The sequence below is a fragment of the Solanum pennellii genome, chromosome 4 (genome assembly GCF_001406875.1).
Source record: "Solanum pennellii chromosome 4, SPENNV200".
Lineage (NCBI taxonomy): Eukaryota > Viridiplantae > Streptophyta > Magnoliopsida > Solanales > Solanaceae > Solanum > Solanum pennellii.
The window spans coordinates 75,611,955-75,625,809 of NC_028640.1; the positions used below are offsets into that span (position 1 = coordinate 75,611,955).

Consider the following 13,855-nt stretch of genomic DNA (forward strand, 5'->3'; position numbering starts at 1 on the left):
AGACCTAATAAACAATGCTTAAACTATTTTATGTTCTTTTTCTTTTTTTTCTTTTAGGCAAAAGGGACCCAAGCTCCTAAGATGACCTAAATGCCACACTATCATGGGAATCTGCATGGTGCTCATATTCAAGAAAAGGACTACCACTACACAATAATTTTTAGAGCACCAAGCGTCATTTCAATTTTCCACTGGAATGCTGATCAAATAATTCAAATCCATGTCTGGGCTATAAATAGAAGTATAGAAAGAATTTCCCCAGATTGCGTCTTTATGGGACAATAAGGGGAGTCTTAACACCACTCATAACATCTTTGAAATGTAAAAGTTACATAGAAGGCCATCAAAGGTGGGTGAAACATATATAGAAAAGCTGAATGCGAAAAACCCGAAGGATCCCGACTTACACAAATACTTGTCTCCCTAAGCAGTATCGTCACTCCCTTGGTACACAATAAAAACCTAGACCTGAAGTTTTAAGTTTCTATGCCTAACAATTCTATTGGCAATATTTTATCCCACATTCCGGTCACTTCAACTCCCTCAGTTTATGCTTCAACATGAATTCAGGTTTTCTATTCACTTAAGAGTTTAGAAGTATACATACTGGAATTTTCACAGAACTATTCAACTATATAGTTTAACAATCTTACTATGATCTAATGCATGATCCTGGAAGATACATAAAGGTCAAAGGCGTGGTATTGATCAGTTCAAGTCTGTGTAAGGTTTCACAATAATTAAAGCAATGGCAAACAATTCTAAGAGATAATGAAAATGCAGACATTGCAAAACAGAAAGGCCACTTTCAAGGTAACCTGGACAATAATTATCTATATACCATGAGTAACCAGAAGATACCATATCATTTGAAGCATTTTGAACATTCAAGTTGGGTCATGGTTGGATTATGGTGAAGGAGTAAAGAAGCTACGCCAACGACAAGCAGCTTTTCACTTATACACACCCCACATTTTAATCATTTAAGGTCTAAACCACCAATTTAGAAAAAAAAAAGGAAAAATATAAATGGCCACATAAGAGTCTAAACCACCATTTCAGTCTCTAGATTTAGGGCAATTCTACATATATTAGATACTTCGTGACATGTATAAGAGAAGCCAATGGAGCTGTGCTATAGGAAAAATTGAAGTCCACAAACTTGAAGTCATCTGTTAATATCTCCAATGAATCAAGGTTTACTTGTAGTTGCTTATATGATTGTCAAATGTAGGTAGCTTTCTACCTAATATTGATCTGTGTTCATCACTTGACCAAAAAAATTCCGCATATTTCCACTCAAAAAAACCATTTATTCCAATTTCCCAGTCAGTGGTAGACAAACTGAGAAGCATGACTGCTATACCCATGCGGTAGCTGTTCTGCTAATATCTAAGCAGAAAGGACAGAATAAAATTCAATGTAGAATCAAACGAGATCGAAGACACTAGATATTGAGCTGCAATCATTTTCTTTGCTATGTAGCACAAATACAGGTACATCTGTCCACTATAACGTGGACATCACTAACTGGAAAAAGAACTTGTCAGATGCTCCTGATTTCATGGGAAATTGGCCCAATACAAATATTCATAGCTACCAGAGATTGATATCAACATAATATGATTATGATTGCTATAAACTACCTAATTCTATCAGACAATAATACACCTTAGTAGAAAAGCAAAGACTGAGCTCCATTTCTTTCCTTTCAAATAAACGTTAACTGTGCTCACCCTGAAAAGTTTTAAAGTAATACCAGTACAAGCATAGACAGCATGTTCAATAAATTGCATGGCTGATATTGTGGATCAAAGCTTCATAATTGCATGAAGTTGGATTTTCCCCCGAACTAGGTAGATCTTACAGGATGCAAGCTTATCACAGTAGAAGACATCAAGTGCAAGACGCAGCAATAGTTACTTCTTCCACTCCTGAAAAAAATCATTAGGATGTCGCTGAACTCTTCCATTTTCTCCTTCACTTGGTTAGGATGGGAAGGTGTGATTTCTATAGAAGATTTCTACATTCCAGTTTCAGTATCTCTCTAAAGGATGCAGAAGAAGAAAAGGAAGAAAAAGCAAACTGAACAGCTAGACAGAGATGGAGAACTTTTGATTGCATTAACAGCCTACATCAAATTGGGGAAATCTAATAGGAAATATAGCTAGAAAGCAAAAAAATAGAAGGCAAAGTAAAATATAGAAGATAGATTAAGTTAGCACATTCCAGTAAGCCTCTCATCCACATAACTCTATGCAGTCTCATGATTGACAACAACATTATATCAACACACCTATTGATAAATATTTGAAAATGAGAGTTCTGACTAAACCTATCACTCTATGTTGCACATCTAATATACATTAAAACAGAGACACAATTGATTCAGCACCTGTATCCTTCGTAGATTTCTTATACTCTGGCTTCAGCTAAAATGCTCTCTTGGTTTCCTCCTCTTTTGTTACACATGCAGAGTTTATTCACCATCTCTTTCAGAAACTGTTGCAAAACAAGCAACATAATCAGGTTACACCATCTGGGATGGGATGGTTGGAAATGCACTGCATAGCTGAAGAAGGACATGCAGCATCTTCCAAATCATTTATGTATTCTCTCCTCTACTTGTTTTTGGTTTGGTGCCCTGAAAATAGTCAAAGTACACATTTGGAGAGGGTAAAGGACTAGTTAATAGATATAAGCAAATATTAAGGGTTCAACCTACAGAACCATATACCATGTGACTAATGTTACCTAATACATACACTAATATTGTTCATGCGACGAGAACTAGCTCGCTTTTTGTTATAACCTAAAATGTATGTGTACAATGCTTCATATTGACTTCTAATTCATTTGTTTACATCTTCCCTCATGCTAACCCGGTGCAAACACGCTTTTGAAACCTTAGGATTCTTTAGAGTATCAATCATTACAAATGGGAACCCGATGCACTAAGCTCCCACTGCTTTAAGAAATTGTGATTTTCAAATGAAAGTTTATAATTTCTAAAGTTAAAGAGAATTCAGTAGTATGCTAGTAACATTATTGGAACTGTATCTTTCTTCAGTACAGTTGAACCTGGATTCCGGACTAATATTGCTGATAGATAGTAAAACATTGTATCATTAAATCTATTGTCCACATCGCTACTTGGTCATTTTAGGAGAAGTTCACAAAGGACATCCCACTTTTCTCTCTTTCTGGCACCAAAAAAAATGAAAAAACTATCTGATGATGGAATAGACGTCGCGATTTCATGACATAAGGCAGGTTGATCAGTCTTCTAGCACTAACTGATCCAAACCCAATTTGTTGTGTTTCAAAAGAGCTTAAACATGACACCTCAAGTTCACCATGGGTCCCTCACAGTTCTTTTAACTTCTGGCCCTCTAATAGAAGCTGCTTTCTTCTTGTCCTGCACAGAGACCATGGATATACAGAAGCTGCCAGTTATCCAAATAGTTTTCCTCCAAAGATTAGAGAAGATCATGGAGAACAGTTCCAACTGTTTTAACTTTCATGGTGAACAGTTCCCACTGGTTTAACTTTCATGGTGAACAGTTCCCACTGGTTTAACTTTCATGGAGAACAGTTCCCACTGTTTTAAACTATAAAGACCATGTTTAAAGCAGCAAAAAAGGAGTGCATTGTTCTAAGAAGAATAAAAAGGAATTCTATTATCAGGTGGGTGAACTCTCAAAGGCATCATGTGCCAATACATATTGACAAGTTGGTCAATCACAGCAAGACAAAGTGCGTACTAATGTGTTAACCATGTTTCCAGGAGGCCAAAAGCATAATTTTCAGGCCACGCCCATCATATGGTATTGCATATTGTGAAGGGAATCATGGGAAGGTTTCTATGCTTGCAAGCTGGTATGACACACGGCCACAAACTTGGAAAATGACATCATGTGGAATCACCAGAAAGAGGCCTAGGTTACACCTCGTAGACGTAAGTACTTAAGCTTTCAAGCAATGCCAACAAAACAAAAGTGTGAGCTGATTACAGAACTGAAAAGATAGCATTTCATACTAGTTAGTAAAGCTATGATAGATCAAAATCATCAGCTAAACATGCTAAGAGCTTTTGAAAGGATGGGTATAGAGGATCACCAAACAAAAGTACAAACCTACCAAACTAAACTATTCTATGCAAATCTATGCTTTTAGATGCAATGTAATTCACATTGCCTAAACACGAGGCAGCCTAACATATAGGGCTTCAAAAGAACCATAAACTTAGTAAACCTCTAATGTGTTGTCTTTTAATAAATAAAGATTACAGAATTGGTCTTTAAGTTGGAAAGTAAACCTCTTCATTCACTTTTTAATTGGTTTTGTGGCTGTGAGAAAAATTCTTTGGCATTCTTTGCCACATCTGCCTCCAGTATTGCTTCTAAGACAATGTCAGACCCTTTTGCTCCATCTTTACGGTTTGGCAACAATCCTGCGCTTTCAGCAGAGACAGGAAGTACAACAATACTGCCAGATTCATCGGTCAGTTCACTCAGACCTTCTTTCTCTATAGATACAGATTTCAAAGGAGCCATCTCTGCCAATCTCGCATAAGCAGCTGCTTGGCTGTGCATATCAGATAAAGCTGAGTTCCTTGAATTATGCTCTGTAGGTGTGATAGTATCTGTTTTGCTCTCTTTACCAGATTTTTGAAGTCTATTTTCAACTATTGTAATCTCTTCATCAAATTTTTTAGGTCCATTTTCAACGATTGTGCTCTCTTCAACAGATCTTTGAGGTCCATTTGCAGTCGTATTATCCCCAGCTGTAGTGTTGATGTTGTCCACTAGCCTTGATGTCAGTGGACCAGGATTCATGAAAGAGATTGTTCGAATTTCATGGCGTATAGCTTCTAGTTGAGCCATGGTATCTTGCAGTTCCTTATGCACCTGGCGAGCTTGGGATTGCTGCATGACACTTTCTAACTGGCCACGGGCCAATTGAACATAACCAATGGAACGCCCAGCAAATCTGCCTAGTGTTCTTGCGATGATTGGTAGATCTTTAGGTCCAATAAGAGCAGCAGTAGCACCAAGCAACAGAAATACTTCTCCGTATGAAAATCCCAGCATCTCTTATTTTTTTCACTTTGTTTCTCACTTATGCTTATAGACCACCCCTAAGAAGATTGTTATCAATGACTCTTTTCGACAATTTGCTCAGGGAAGTCGTCTATGAGACTTGCTGGTGGGACGTTAGCCATGCCAGATACATGATATTGACTCTTCTGCCATAGTTATGTAGAATTCCTACCTAGTTATGACAGAGAAGGTTACACACAAAACAAAAAAAACACAGTACTTATCACAGAGGCAAAACGAAAAAACGGACTAGTGAATCATTTTACAAAATACATCGAATCACATACAATGACTCAAGTTTAACAACACAAACAAGAAGCACAACTAGGTTTGTTTCCAAATCAATTACTTAAGACCAGCTAGAACTCCTCTTGTGGGTGGAAAGAATTTTACTGTCAGAAAAGATACACTAGTTAAGTGACCAACGACAAACAAAACTAGAAAAAAGTGTTGGGAGAAATTCTACAAAGTGAGCAATTGTCATGCAAAGCACTCAATTCTGTGATTACCACTTAATTTTCTATGGTTGATCACTGCACAATTATCCCTCTTGAATCCTTACAAGGATGCTGCATCATAGAATTCAATACTCAACTATACCAATATCAATACCAAAACCAGCCGCTAGAAAATTGATGATTGAAATTCCAGTGGCATATAATAGTCCAGAATGAAGGAATAGCCTTAATGATAAGCAGAAAGATATCATTTTGAAACCAAAACTACAGAGATCACTCATTCTATTCATTGGTTCACGTACATAAATCTATCAAAACGTGCAATAGTAATAACTACGACTTGTCCACATTGAGGACAAAGTCTTTGTACATACTCAGGCAGTAGCTCTTAGGCATACTCCTAAGTCCTAATCTCGTTTCAGCCATCTCCATCAAAAATTTTATAGCACAAAACTGTCATTGATAACAAAGACTATAGGCAAGTCAGATAAAAACACATAAATAAACGTTAATATGTATAGTTTTGCTTCTATTGCACACAGAAGGAATATGCTCAGATAAAAGGTCAAAGGTAATTACTTGAAAACGCGAAGAGTCCTCGGAGAAGAGCGGATCAACAGAAACAATGATTTTAGCTACTGATTTGAAAGAACAATATTCATTTACGCTATTTGTGTAATCGTTACTATTTCTACCATTGCCATGACCGCGATCTTGTACTTCAGCAAGCGCTTCCGCTTCGACGGGGCAATGAGCAATCTCTTCAGGTGCAGCTCCAAAAGTGTGAAAACAGAAACCCGACCTATTAGAGCCGGATCCGGGTCGAATTTGATGCCGTGGAGTCCACGCGCGAGCGGAGATATACCAGCTGACGTGGTGTTAATCTTCTGATGTGATCCACAGAGGCCCAAACTGTGCTTTAAGTTTGCTTTAAGATCCTAGTTGGGCTCAGATCAGGCCCATTATTGGCCCATTAGGTTGAACCAGTATTGGGCCAGGCTCCTAAATATTGACAACACAATATCACTCAATATGCATCAGATTAATGTATCTCACGCATCAGATTAATATATTTTGCGCATCAAATTAGTGTATCATGTATAAACTGTATATCATATTAGTGTATCATCTATAAAATGTAGTTTATCTTACTTTGAATATATGATGTTTGTCCTTTGGCCAAAGAAAAAGCTTACTATTTTAAGGTTGAAATATACACAATATATGTATTTTGCATAAAGTTTGGTAACTGTATCGTAATTATTTATCCCTATACAGAATGACACAAAAACACATCCTCTATCTTGAGGAAATATTATGTCAATCATGGCCATACATAAATAAAAAGAGTGTAAAATTCGAACAAAATAACTATATAACTTGCAGTGACATAACCTCTTAATTTTCGGTGCAATATAAACATAGCCTCGAAGATTATAAAAGTATAACGGTTTACAAAGAGGAAAAAAAACGTATGGTCCTGAAAAAAGATTTTTTGGGAAAGTTGGTTTGATCTATAAATAGTTTGATAACTTTTATACTAGCAACTCTATAATGAAATTTCGTATTTTTTACCAGATAAATATATGTACTTATAAATATTGAGAGGTTGGTGTTATTTAATTTACTTGAACTTTAAAAGGAATATATTATAATGTATATATATAACTCAATCTATTTTAATCCGTTCAAATTTAATCTAATAAATAAGTTTACATCATGTTACATCAATTTCATTTCCTTATATAAACGAAAAACTATAGCATGAAAGAGTTGCCTCCAATAAATGGGGAAAAATAATATACATGTCTTTTAAGTAACGACTTACCTTTTTTTCACATAATAGCTTTATGTTGTCTTCTTTTGACGTCATTTTGTTGGATTGGTTGCTGGCTAGTGGATTACACACAAGTGGCTGATGAGTAATGAGTAATGAAATGGACATAGATATTTTAGTTGTTGTATCTAACATTAACGCTTCTCATCTCAAATTATTTCTCGTATTTTTCTTATTTTATAAAATACGTTTAAATAGAAGGATTTAAGATCGATAATTCAGAAAACTGAAGAGAAGTCTATGTAATCTTGTTCACTTGGAATACAAGCTTTTAATTATTTTATAAATTCAAAATAAATTAATTAATTACTTTTATTTTATCTTTGCTTTTGAAAACTTTTCTCTGGATAAGTGAAATATTTATTGAAACGAATAATAAATAAAATATTTAATGAAAAGAAATGTATCTTAAAATATAAATTATGGTACGTCATGGCTGATGTCTCCTCTCATTTTTTTCCCCCTAATTTTCTTATGTGTTACAGAGTGTTTTTGTCATATTGGACTTTAACACTGACTTTAACCGATCAGCACTCTTATCAGTTTAGATTTTCAATTCTTTTGAAAACGATCTGCATAAAAATTAATTATTAATTTGATTATCACGTCTAATTTGGCAGGAGATTTTTTTAGTAGTCAAAGTCACTCATTTATAATGATATAGGTATTAATAATATGTGGTTTAAAATTATTGTATTTTATGATAAAAATCTGTTTAAACAATTGGGAGAAAAAAACTAATATTCCTATATTTGGATGATTGTTATCGTGAATTTGTGATACTTTCTTTTGTTATGAAAGAATTTCATTATAAACTCGTTAACTAAATTCTTATTGAATTCTTATTATTTAATGTAGGAAAATGATCTCCTGATTTTTCACTTGTCACGAAACAATTTGGTTATGTATTTTATTTTGTTTATTCATCCACTCCACGTCAAATTCTAGACCTAAGTTAAATTTATAAATATTTAAAGTTTGATATGTTTATAAGTCTTAATCCCAAGTTGAAGTACAATTCCATACTGGAAAAAGTATAGTAATAAATTCGAGTTCGGATCCTAAAGGATATAAAATGTTAACAAAAAATTTAAAACATTATATGAATTTTTATTTTAATTAAAACGATAAAATCACTGAAATGATAGCGATTTAGTCGCTGGAAAAATACAAATCGCTGCCCTTGCAGCGATTTGCGTTGCCTAGGCAGCTTTTTATTAAAAATAATTTTGCAAATTGTTGCTATAATAACGATTTTGCTTTTTCATGCAGGCGAACTAATATCACTGCTATTCTAGCAATTTTATCGTTTTGATTAAAATAAAAATTTATATACTATTTTAAAATTTTTGTTAACATTCTATACCTTTAGGCTGCGAACTCTAATAAATCCTCTGATAATTCAAGTTGATATGTTTATAAAATCTTAATACAAACATCTTAATTTCTAAGTTCTATAATTCCATATTTAGTAATAGACTCTCCGATAATCCTCAAATTGGTGCAGCAGATTAGAATCACCCATGAATAACTACAAAAATTATGTTGACGGCCTAGCTTTTTAATTTATCCACATAAATCATATTTTCTTTAAAATGTTATTTGGTTGAATTCAATTTATCTTTTATCAAATTTAGGATATATATTTTTTTTGTATTTTAAGATAGAGTGATTCAATCGATTCGATTTTTATTCTCAATATAAGAATAGAATTATATCTCTACGATCTGTACGACCTTTAAATAATTGACATTTCAGGAGTTTGATTTGAGTTACAAAAAGATTGAAAAGAATTATCAAAATTAATTTGAATGCTTTGCTTGAGATGATAAATAGAATTATACAACATAAAAGAAGAAATTTGGGTTTGTAATCCTTTGCACCATTGAGGATTCTATTGAATTTTAAGATACTTTTTATATGATTTTGAGTTTATCTTGTTATATTTTACTCTCTTAATCAATTTCTTTTCCTTTTTATAATATATAATTTGTATCTTTTTGTTGAGCATAATTATATATTAGCAAAGAACTCTTATAATATTATATCCATCTTACATGTATACCTAATATAGTTGTCCAAAAGCCTTAACATTTGTTTTTTGTGTTTTTATATAGCAGTTTGAAGCGTAATTTTAATTAATTAATTTTTTATTTTTGAGATACAAAGTTATTTTTTTAATTTTTTTTTTATGGTTTTGAACTAAAGATACATATATATATATATATATCAAATATTTTTTAGTTTTGTGATCTTAAACATATCATGTAGAAGTTAAATTCAGAGATTAACAAAATCGAAAGAAATATTTTTAATGTTTCAAAATGAACTAAAGAAAAACACAATACAATTTTTTTAATTAAAAAGGAGTTTTAATAATTATGTTATTAATAAAAATGGATCCTCTCAAATTTGGGGAGCTACGATGGATGCTATCATTTTTAAAGATATTGAGTTGGGGTGATTATTGGTTTCACAAGAATTTGTTTATAATTTAATTCCACATATAATAGAATATTGACATTATTCAATGATCTCCCTCTCAACACATGCTTCATGGAACATGTTAGCTCTTGAAAATTAAATTTATGATCACTTTGGTTTGATATTACTTGTTAATTAGACTAAACACTTACTATTATGATAAAAAGTTATAGAGCACTAATCACATAAATGAAAATTTTATTTTTTAATTAAATATTATATTTGATCTGACCGTTAATTGAATTACCAATCTAATACTAGACGTGATATTTTGATAATATCTAAATTTATATTTTAAAAAGGAAATAAATGGTGATAATTAATTGGAACCAATTAGTTTAAGATCCTATTTTACATTTGTTGACCCGAAAAATTCGATTTTTATATTGACAATTTCTCCTACTTACACCAGAAGGAAAAGATTAGGAGTTTTTATTTTTATTTAAACATTTCATTAAGTTTCAAGATAAGGCAAAAATACTTTATGAAAAATCAAATGTGGGTCCCATCGTGGACCCCATGAAAAGGATATAAAAGGATATTTCAAAGACACCCTTTAACTTATTAGTGATCAACGGAAGCAACCTCTCTTTTGTTGTTATATGCAAAATTGTCCTCACATCGGCACATCCACTTGTAGAAAACAAATAAAATAGTAAAAAAAAGTAAAAACTCACGTAAATATTTTTTTACTTTTAATTAGGCGTTTCAAATTTTGAGTCGAAATTATCTTTGTTATACTTTGTTTGAACGGTTGGTACAGATTGCAAATTTCACAATTTATTATATAGTATAGTTTTAATGATTATCATATTTGAATGATAAGTAAAGATAATATAAAAAGAAAATCTAGCATAGTAATGTAAATCTAGAATAGTAATGCGAGATTAAATAAGATGTGACTTTTAATGATAAAATTAAACAAGTACAATATATATGAAGATTAAATAACAACTAAAATAAACTTAATACTAAACTAACAATAAAACACATCACGACAGTTAATAACCAATCAAGTGCAGGTTTTTAGTATAAATTTAAATTTAATCGAATTTCAAAATAAATATGAGGAGAAAAAGAAGATAAGAGGTACCAGCGACCAGTGAGCACACGTATCATGAGGTGATAGTTACACGTGTCACAATCACAATGGCTAGTGCCCATACCTACCATGTACTCGGAGCCAATATAAACTCGAGTAGCTGAAGATGAATGAGAAAATATCTCCTTTTTTTCGTCTTCACTCTTCTAATGGATCGTCTTTTTCTCTTATCTTTTCTAGCTTTCGCTCTTTTCTCGTCGGCGATTGCTTTCTCCGACGACGATCCGTTGATCCGGCAAGTTGTATCGGAAAACGATGACAACCATATGTTAAACGCCGAGCATCACTTTTCACTTTTTAAGGCTAAGTTTGGAAAGATCTATGCTTCTCAGGAGGAACATGACCATAGATTGAAGGTATTCAAGGCTAATCTTCGCCGTGCGAAGCGTCACCAGCTCCTTGACCCTTCCGCTGAGCACGGTATTACGCAGTTCTCCGATTTGACTCCGTCGGAGTTTCGCCGGACTTACCTTGGACTTAACAAGCCCCGACCTAATCTTAATGCCGAGAAAGCTCCAATCCTCCCGACTAAAGATCTTCCAGCTGATTTTGACTGGCGTGAGAAAGGAGCCGTCACCGATGTTAAAAATCAGGTATGTTTAAATATAGATATGTTTGTTTATGTGATTAATTGATTGTTCTCCGGTGATTTTGTTTCTATTTTGTATTTATCATGGATGGTTTTGACTATTATAGGGCTCATGTGGATCATGCTGGTCATTCAGTACGACTGGAGCAGTGGAGGGAGCTCACTTTTTGGCGACCGGAGAGCTTGTGAGCCTCAGTGAACAACAGCTTGTGGATTGTGACCATGAGGTTAGTATTGTTCTTGCTGTTGACTTTTCAAAATTTGATCAGTTCAATATAATTTTGTTTTTATATTTATCTTTATGTGCAATCAGTGATGTTATGCTGGTGTTGCTTTACATATCAGTGATTTTGCTTTAAACATATGCTTAGCTCTGTGTAAGTTATTTAAATTTCTTATCGAATTATCTAATCTGTTTGAAAAGGTATACGGATTAGCTATCCGTTGAATTACAGTCCTGTCTGTTAGAAAGGGCTTATAAACTGGGAAAGGATTGAACTTTACAGTTTTTTGTTTAGGTATTTATACTATTGGGGCTGTGGAGTGTTAAGGCAAAAGTATATAGGATTGTTCTATTTTCTTTGTTCTCATATCTGCCAGTAAATTAAAATGGTTACTTATGTTCTTTAATCAGACTTGATCTCGAATTAGTTGGTTTAGTTTTTCAAATATATCATATATAATGGGACCTGGGCAAAACGTTGTGCCAAACTCTGTATCATTGAGTTTTCTTGCCAAAGCTAGATATATCTATATTGAAGACTAATCTATTTGGGAAATGCTTAAAGATTAGAACTTTTAGCGTGTCTGTACTACTGGGGTTACGACCAGTGGTAAATGCAAAAGGAAAAAGGATTGTTCTATGATCTTTATTTGAAATGAATCTAAGGCGGTTCAAGAATTAAAATGGTTATTATTTCTTTGATGCAACATAATGAACCTCAATTGAGGCTAGTTGTGTGTATCTGATTATTGTCTTTTCTTCTTCTAAACCTATGTTAAGTAATAAAAAATTCCCTTTTGCAGTGTGACCCGGTGGAAAAAAATGATTGTGATGCAGGTTGCAATGGTGGTCTTATGACTACTGCCTTTGAGTATACCCTTAAGGCTGGAGGTCTCCAACTGGAGAAAGACTATCCTTACACTGGCAGGGATGGCAAATGCCACTTTGACAAGAGCAGAATTGCTGCCTCTGTATCCAACTTCAGTGTTGTTGGTCTTGATGAAGACCAAATTGCTGCTAACCTGCTTAAACATGGTCCTCTTGCAGGTAATGTAGCTATCATAAACTTGAGGGTTAAGTTGTAGTTTTTCGCTAGTGTGAATGAGAGAAAACCATAAAGTTTATCGATTTTCTTTTTGGGTGTAAATTGCAGTGGGGATCAATGCTGCTTGGATGCAGACATATGTTAGAGGAGTTTCATGCCCATTAATTTGCCTCAAGCGTCAGGATCATGGTGTCCTCCTAGTCGGTTATGGTTCTGAAGGTTTTGCACCTATCCGTCTCAAGAATAAGCCTTACTGGATCATCAAGAATTCTTGGGGAAAGACTTGGGGAGAACACGGATATTACAAGATCTGCAGGGGTCACAATATCTGTGGAGTTGATGCCATGGTCTCTACTGTGACTGCCACACATACTACTAATCCTAATCTTTAAGATGAATATATCCCAAGAATGTTGTCTGTAATCAACGATTTTACTGCCATTACCCTAATCTTTGTAAATATATTGGTCAGTAATGTATTATGAACTCATGTCTTAGATTTCATCAGCACCTTATTATCGTGCCTCAAACCATGTACTGGGATTTGTATCTGTAGTTTTATACTGCAAATAATTGGAGTTTGAATTTTTAAGTTATTTGCAATAGTATATTGAATGCTCGAAATTTCTCTTACCCCCCCTTATGAGCTTAAATCTTCTGTCCCCTACAGAACAATAGTACACTTCTTCAGAGTTCTGACTTAGTAAACATGCTGCAATGCGAACTTGCTAACTTGGTCATCTAGAGTTAAGCTGTTTTCTGTTTCATGAATGTTCCTAATGGATTGTTTTCAAATGAACTTTTGCCTACTGGGGCTATAAGTTCTTTTGAAACTGATAACTCGTAGAATATTATGATGAAAAAAATATCAATGAACACCCTCAAAAAGAGCTATGAGCATTAAGCTTTATAATTTAAAGACCAACACAAAATAAAGGCAACGTCGGACCTGATTCCATCACTTCCACATTGAAATATGAAGTAAATTGGGCCCAAGAGAAATTTAAGGAATCCC

The 13,855-nt window shown here is 33.7% G+C and overlaps 2 protein-coding genes across 3 annotated transcripts; one reads left to right on the forward strand and one right to left on the reverse strand.

The window, feature by feature from the left end:
- Nucleotides 1–3,963: 3,963 nt before the first annotated feature.
- Nucleotides 3,964–6,593, reverse strand: LOC107017616 (sec-independent protein translocase protein TatB-like). Of its 2 annotated transcripts, none has more exons than XM_015217799.2 (2): nt 6,140–6,593; nt 3,964–5,270 (listed from the first exon to the last, which is right to left on the reverse strand). In XM_015217799.2, exon 2 carries the CDS (start codon nt 5,091–5,093, stop codon nt 4,323–4,325), a length of 771 nt encoding a protein of 256 aa, XP_015073285.1. In that variant the 5' UTR covers nt 5,094–5,270; nt 6,140–6,593; the 3' UTR covers nt 3,964–4,322. The 2 variants fall into 2 exon arrangements, with proteins under 2 accessions (XP_015073285.1, XP_015073282.1); XM_015217796.2 differs by having other exon boundaries at nt 3,964–5,274.
- A 4,499-nt stretch (nt 6,594–11,092) lies between these two features.
- Nucleotides 11,093–13,448, forward strand: LOC107017618 (cysteine proteinase 15A-like). Its single transcript, XM_015217800.2, has 4 exons — nt 11,093–11,576; nt 11,680–11,799; nt 12,599–12,842; nt 12,949–13,448. The coding sequence occupies exons 1-4, from the start codon at nt 11,094–11,096 to the stop codon at nt 13,230–13,232; spliced, it is 1,131 nt and encodes a 376-aa protein (XP_015073286.2). The 5' UTR covers nt 11,093; the 3' UTR covers nt 13,233–13,448.
- The last annotated feature ends 407 nt before the right edge of the window (nt 13,449–13,855 follow it).

Bases quoted from the DNA above. Each gene is read 5' to 3' on its own strand.
- LOC107017616 (XM_015217799.2), bottom strand. From the start codon at position 5,093: ATGCTGGGATTTTCATACGGAGAAGTATTTCTGTTGCTTGGTGCTACT.
- LOC107017618 (XM_015217800.2), top strand. From the start codon at position 11,094: ATGAGAAAATATCTCCTTTTTTTCGTCTTCACTCTTCTAATGGATCGT. The intron at 11,800-12,598 runs GTTAGTATTGTT...TCCCTTTTGCAG, and splicing joins TTGTGGATTGTGACCATGAG to TGTGACCCGGTGGAAAAAAA. The intron at 12,843-12,948 runs GTAATGTAGCTA...TGTAAATTGCAG, and splicing joins TAAACATGGTCCTCTTGCAG to TGGGGATCAATGCTGCTTGG.